Source organism: Arachis duranensis, chromosome 9 (genome assembly GCF_000817695.3).
Source record: "Arachis duranensis cultivar V14167 chromosome 9, aradu.V14167.gnm2.J7QH, whole genome shotgun sequence".
NCBI classification, from domain to species: domain Eukaryota; kingdom Viridiplantae; phylum Streptophyta; class Magnoliopsida; order Fabales; family Fabaceae; genus Arachis; species Arachis duranensis.
This window is the reverse complement of record NC_029780.3, coordinates 91,352,645-91,359,180: the sequence shown is the minus strand read 5'-3', so window position 1 is coordinate 91,359,180 and position 6,536 is coordinate 91,352,645. Positions and strand designations below refer to the sequence as shown.

Sequence of the window (6,536 nt, the reverse complement as noted above, 5' to 3'; positions counted from 1 at the left end):
ATTATTTTGTGTGGATTACATGTGTATTTTGATGTGCTATCATTTTTAATGAGATGCTCACAACGAATATTATAGGTGGGCAAGATATCTACCGACATCCGATGCCCGGGAGCAAAGAGTGGTGTTAGCACGCCTTTCTTTAGATAGATTGTGTGATTGAGACGTGAGTCATTAGTTTTTCCTCTTTGTTTAATTCGGTGCTCATATGATGCTTACTTTGATGGTGTTATCTAATGTTAGCTGGTCCTTTACAGTTTCTATGGGAGCCTTATTTTGCTCCTGAGGTGGCAGCTGTTGTCCACCTGCAGATACTGGTTGAGGAGCACAGTAGGCTATCGAGGGCGGTCACAAGCTTGATATATTTTACCATGATATAGTGGCATCAGGTGGATAGAGTGGTACCACAGCTCAGCGGGGTACAGCATTTTCCCTAGCCGGCTCTGAACATAGACTGGCTCCATGCGAAGGATGGTAAGGGTGGAGATCGATGGTTCCCAGTTATTATTAGGCATGGCATTTACACTGGAACAATAGGGTTGATTCAGTCATCCAGGTCGATAGAGTAGATTATACAGGTCCATCGGGGGAGTACCTGGACTGGTGGTATCGTGTGGCCCACAAATTGTTGTCCCCAGATGCTGCATTTCATGCTCCTAGGCCGATGGTTGTCTCGGAGGAGGCTCTTCGCAGAGGGTCGTCCTAGGCACCTCCAAGCGTGCAAGTACCGAACATGCCTGACAACAAGCGTGTTGAGCGGCGTCGGTGCATCGACACACGTGCCACCGATTGAGAGTGGCGATGACTAGACGACGTCATGGTTGAAGACGAAGCGGGTGCTGATGATGAAAGCGTTGTGGATCATCGTGCTCATCGACGGAGGATTAGACACAGGGATAGCTCATGGCACCTTTGATGTTGGGGGTAGCTCCTAGTTGTTCGGGGATGTTGGGACACAGGTCTTCACTGATTTTGCTTTGCGGACATAAGCATGGACATCGGGTCCACTTGTCATATTCCATCCGATTGACCCAATCACACATAGCCGGATTCTCAGTCCGCATAATGTCAAACAAGTAATCAAACTCTGCTTCGGTCTTCGCATAGGTAGCATTCACCAACATTCTTCTCACGTCTTGACCATTGAAGCTCAGGCTAAAATTCGCTGCCACATGACGAATACAGAACGCTCGAAAAGCACGTAGAGGTAGCCAACCACCATCGGGGGCCTCAAGGGCAGTTTTGATGCCGTTATGCCTGTTGGAGATAACAAGAATGCCTTCCTACGGCATCACATACTATCGTAGGTTGGACAAGAAAATGGATCATGGCTCTGCATTTTCTCCCTCCACAAGTGTGAACGCTATTGGCAAGATGTTTGTATTCCCATCTTGCGCTATAGCCAGCAGCAAGGTACCTCCATACTTGCCATACAAGTGGGTACCGTCATTGCTCAAGAAGGGATTGCAATGTCGAAAGGCCTCAATGCAGGAAGGAAATGTCCAGAAAAGACGATGAAAGTAGACAGTAGACTCATCGACCTAATCCCCAAGACTAACCGGAGAAGTCTTCAACACTGTAACTGTGTCGGCCATGGTAGACTGGACCCCTAGCATCCAACATGGCAACTCGGCATACGACTCTTCCCAATCTCTGTATATCTGTGCTATTGCCTTCTGCTTTGCCATCCAAACCTTCCTGTAACTAGGCCTGAATCTATAATTGGCTTCCGTTGCTTCCTGCAAGACCTTGATCATAACCACAGCATCCGTCCTAACCAACGGATAGATCCTCGCAGTGAGAGCATGGTAGTCAAGCTGTCGGTGGTCACTTGAGATGGAGGTGGCCAAGCAAGTATGCAGACCGTTGTACCTCCTAACCTCCCAAGTGCCCTTTTATGCACGAAGCGAGATGCATATCAACCAACTGCAACCTTTGCCGAACTCCTTGCATTTCCCATGATTCTTCAGATGATCCAGCTCTAAGATCCCGTACTCAACACCTCGATGGATGCTATAATCCTTCACAATCAAAATAGCTTTCTCTTTATTCTGGAATGATTGCCTAATCTGAAATTCTGTAGAAGAACCCCCAACGGCAGAATCTTCGTCTGACTATTGCCCCAAAGCCTCCAAGTTTAAAGTGGAGAAGTGCAGAGGGTACTGCTGTGTGCCAAAACTTGAAGGGCCATACTGTGTATGTAGATTGGCACCTGTATCATCATCGATGTCCCCAATTATATCAACAGACTCCTGGTCTGAGTTACCATCCGATATTGCATTCTCAACTCGATCAGGTTCCCCGAACCTTAGAACATCAGGAATAATGCCAGGACCATTATCTACCTCATATGTCTGATGCCGGACCCCATGATTCTCGAAAGGTACAGAACCAACTGCCTCCGTATGGTCTAAATCACCTACAAAGGAAAGATATGTAACACGACAGTTGGTGTGGCCACAGCCATCGAACTAGAGGTACCACCCATGGCAGTCGAGTGAGAAACGGGAGCTGATGCCCCATAACTATCGACACCCACCTCCAACTTCAGATAGAACTCATGTATTCTGACCTCTGAAAAACTCCTAAGACAATGAAACAGAACCCGAATATCATACTTAATACTGGTTGACACAATTATGATGGAAATCTTATAGAATAACTTCTTCACCCACTTGCTGCCAAATACCCTAAGCTTTGACAATATGATATTCTTTGGATCTGACAAGGTACTTGATGAACTGATAAATATACTAAAGGGTTCTCTATCAGTGAACTTTAAACCGTATTTCTTGCTTCTTTGAATTTTCTCAGAGTAATGTACTAGCACTAGGAAACTCTCATCCTCACTTGCCATTGTGAAAATACTCCTCTTCAACACAATGATTTTCACTGCGTATATATAGAATTTTTATTCCTCATAAATCGTGGAAGGGTACCACGGTTTATGTATGCATATCTTCTCTTCATAAACTATGGTAGGGCCGTGGTAGGATACACGGTTTATTTGTATAATGCTAAAACGTGGTAGGGTTCCACGAATTACATAAAAGACTAATAGGACACGAAGGTAAACAATTCATAATTGTTGCAATTGCGTAACATTTCCTCCATTCATTTCATTTAGGTAAATTGCCCTATATTTAATATTTCATTGTTTTATAAATTTTATGATTTAATACGATTCACAATTTACAAATTAAAATTTAGTCTAACGATTTGATTCTTAAATTGTGATTCAACTACCTTACTTTAGTAATGACAACTCAAAAATAAGTGTTCAAGAGAAATGCAAATTGAATTTATTAATGTTGATTAGAATAAAAAATTATAAAAGTTAGATATTTATCAATGTTGATAAGAACAAAAAAATTACAAAAATTGATATGACTTACAAGTTAAAGAATATTCAATTGTCAACTTAAGGTTTTAGTTAATTTGAGCTCTATTCCTACAAGTGAAAGGTATCGCCTTATGCATGCCACAAGAAAATAAGAAGAATCAAGTCAAAAAAGTAATTTGAATTAAAGTAAAAAATAAGTTGCAAACTTTGACCAACATTGAAGAATATGGAACCTTAAAAAATTCAAAAGCAGGTAGCAAGCTAAATGCAAGTTATCCACTATCCTCGTTAGGCACTTATATTTTCCTATATAAAGGCATAAGTTTGTGTAAGTTTTTTTGAACGAAGAATAACTTTCATTTATAGAAACGTCATACAACACTTACAAATTGTAGCAAGAACATTAAGTCTACATCTAAATCAAAAGATAGATATCTTATATATTGAACTGTAAACTGAGAAGAGACTCAATATTCGATTACAAAGAATCTGAATGAGTAGAAACAGAGATAACACAGATGTGTTGCAATACAGTTGGATAATTTTTTCTTGACTTTGAATAGATTTTTTCACTTTCCAAATTTGCAAAGAGTTCCATGAATATTTAACTTCCCTCAAAATATCTTCCTCCCATATCGAGACCTGCACCACAAAAGACAAAATACCCATAAAAGAAAACCATTTTTGTATAAGTTATTGATGTATTTCATAAATGAAAAATGCTTCGATGAATGAATGAAAAATATAACACTTTATTATGTGTAAATGATTAATCTCTGACCAAATTAAGTGTGGAGTTTATACTTACAAGGATTGGAGAGGTAATGACAAAAGATTGGAAATTGGAGATAAGGTAGATTAGTTTATGACATGTAGCTTATAAATTTTGGATAAATTTTTAGTACTCATGTGGTTTTGTCAACCAAAGCCTATTTTTATTAGGTACAAAATCAGTTTCATTATTTCATGGATAAATTATCAACATTTTGAATATCTATTGATATAAATGATAATTTACTCAATTTTTAAACTATCATCTTTTTGTAAAAGTAATTGGGAATGAAAATAAAAATATTTCTCTTCTATTCGTGTGCTTTTTGCTCCTTTCTCTGGTGCTTAATCTCTCTATTTGATATCATGCTCTATAATGCGCTTCTTGTGGAGATGGCTAGGTTCGTGCTAATTTTGGGAGTGGACAAATACCATGTATGCTCTTATGTTTTTTCCTCCAATTGTATAATTTTCATTCCATATTCATCTAAATCTTAAACCTTTTGTAAATTTCTTTTTCTTTGGATTCATGCCTTTTTCTCTCAAAACTATGTTTTTAATTATAGGTTATTTGTATGTGGAAATTGATGTTGCCATTATGCCACTGTCGAGGCTTCTCAATAGTACTCTAAACAAGAATAGTTTTGAACTTTGTCTCCATGGGGATCTAAGGCTCTATCTTTAGCTCAGAAGATAGTGAATAGTAGTAGTAAATGATTGGGGATTGAGAGTGGAGTAGGGTAAGAGTTGTAGCTACAAATTTAGAGTTAGGTTGGATTAGGAGAGGTAATTTAAAAATTTTGTGTAATTTTATAACGGAGTGAACAAAAGTTTTGTTTCTAGGTAATTTTGTCAACCAAAATCCATCTTTTGTAAGTACAATACGTTTTATTTCGCATAAATAGATTTGTCAACATTTAAAATATTTATGAGTAGAAATAGTAATTTATTCTTTTCTTTTTGGCATCATGGTATGTGTCCATGTTAATTCCAGCGCTCTTGATTTCGATGTATGTAGTGAATATTAGAATCTATTTAGTTTGTATTTTTATTTTTATTTTTAGTATTTTTATTTTTTGAAAATAAAATAAAAAATTTGAAAATAAGATTATTATTTAACTTGTTAAGGCATTATTATTTTTGTCAGCTTTCTATTTACATATTGACTTTTCGAGATGTTAATGTGATTGACCTTTAAAATAAAACTAGTGTATGTACACTACAAAATATCCAATAGCTATGGGCAGACATTTTGCTTTTACCAAAATCACTGCAAAAAAAATATAATGACAGTTGATATGGCAAATCGTGTTGGTGCTGCAATGTAGTGAATATTTAGCGGTGGTTAGACACAAATCGCTGCAAAAAGTTTTTTTGTGGTGCTTAGATTTTGCAGCGATTTGTGCTTAACCACTACGAAATAACAAGGCCCTAGTATGTTGTTTCCTTTTGAATTTATAGTGCAATTTCACAAAATAAAGGTTGTTGCCAAAAAATATTTAAAAAAACATTAAACAAAATAATTCAAAATAAATTTTAAAATTTTTTTATCACGTGTAGAAATTTAGTAATTAAACTTTCTCCTTAAGGATAAGATCTTCTAAATTTGAATTTAGATATAAATTTTTAAAAAAATAAGTCAATGTTTAGGATGAATTCATAAAGTTGCACCTTACTTAATAACCTCACAAAGATATTTGCACCATAGTCAAATATCTAATACTAAGACCCTAACCATCAAAGTATGATAAATCAGTGCAATTCTTAAAATCAAATATCAACAAGTCCATTACATTATCAACCATTATTGTTTTGTTCTGGTCAAATTTATTCTAAAACATTGTATTGACCTGGTAAAAAATACTTTGTCGTGAATCTACATACTTTACGTGCTAGAGGATCTGATAAATCATCTCCAGACTATGACCCTTTGTTCAGATTGATGCCCTATTTGCAATATGTACATTATCTTTAGTTTGTTGTCCGTCTAAAACTTTATTGTCTTTTTTCAAAAGCTTACTGAGATCAAATTGAATGGTAATATCAGTTCCAAGCGAGATGACCTCAACTAAATTGTCATGTGTCTCAATCACTTCTCCATCTCGAGCATCATTAACTATTTTGGCTGCATCTTCAGCTAACTCTGAAAATTTTAAATCTGTAAAACAATGTAAGTCTACCCAAGTCATAAGTAAAAATTTTCAAGTTTAATTAGATGCTAATTTAGAAAAAAAGGATATGTTAAAATGTGAAGACATTTTACAAGACTAACAAAATAAACAACAAAGTACCTTTTACCTTATTAGAACTAGTAATAGCAAATTAGTTAACAATTTTAGAGCAAATTTTTTCTCGTAAAAAAGCTCTGTAAAATACAATTCTATAATTTTCATTTTCTCCTATGATGCAATATCCAACTCAATAA

The 6,536-nt window shown here is 36.3% G+C and overlaps 1 protein-coding gene across 1 annotated transcript; it reads right to left on the bottom strand.

Annotated features, from left to right (window-relative positions):
• Positions 1-881: 881 nt before the first annotated feature.
• On the bottom strand, positions 882-2,854 carry LOC107466174 (uncharacterized). Its single transcript, XM_016085162.1, has 4 exons — positions 2,479-2,854; positions 2,127-2,416; positions 1,557-1,889; positions 882-1,280 (listed from the first exon to the last, which is right to left on the bottom strand). Exons 1-4 carry the CDS (start codon positions 2,852-2,854, stop codon positions 882-884), a joined length of 1,398 nt encoding a protein of 465 aa, XP_015940648.1.
• Between the last annotated feature and the right edge of the window lie 3,682 nt (positions 2,855-6,536).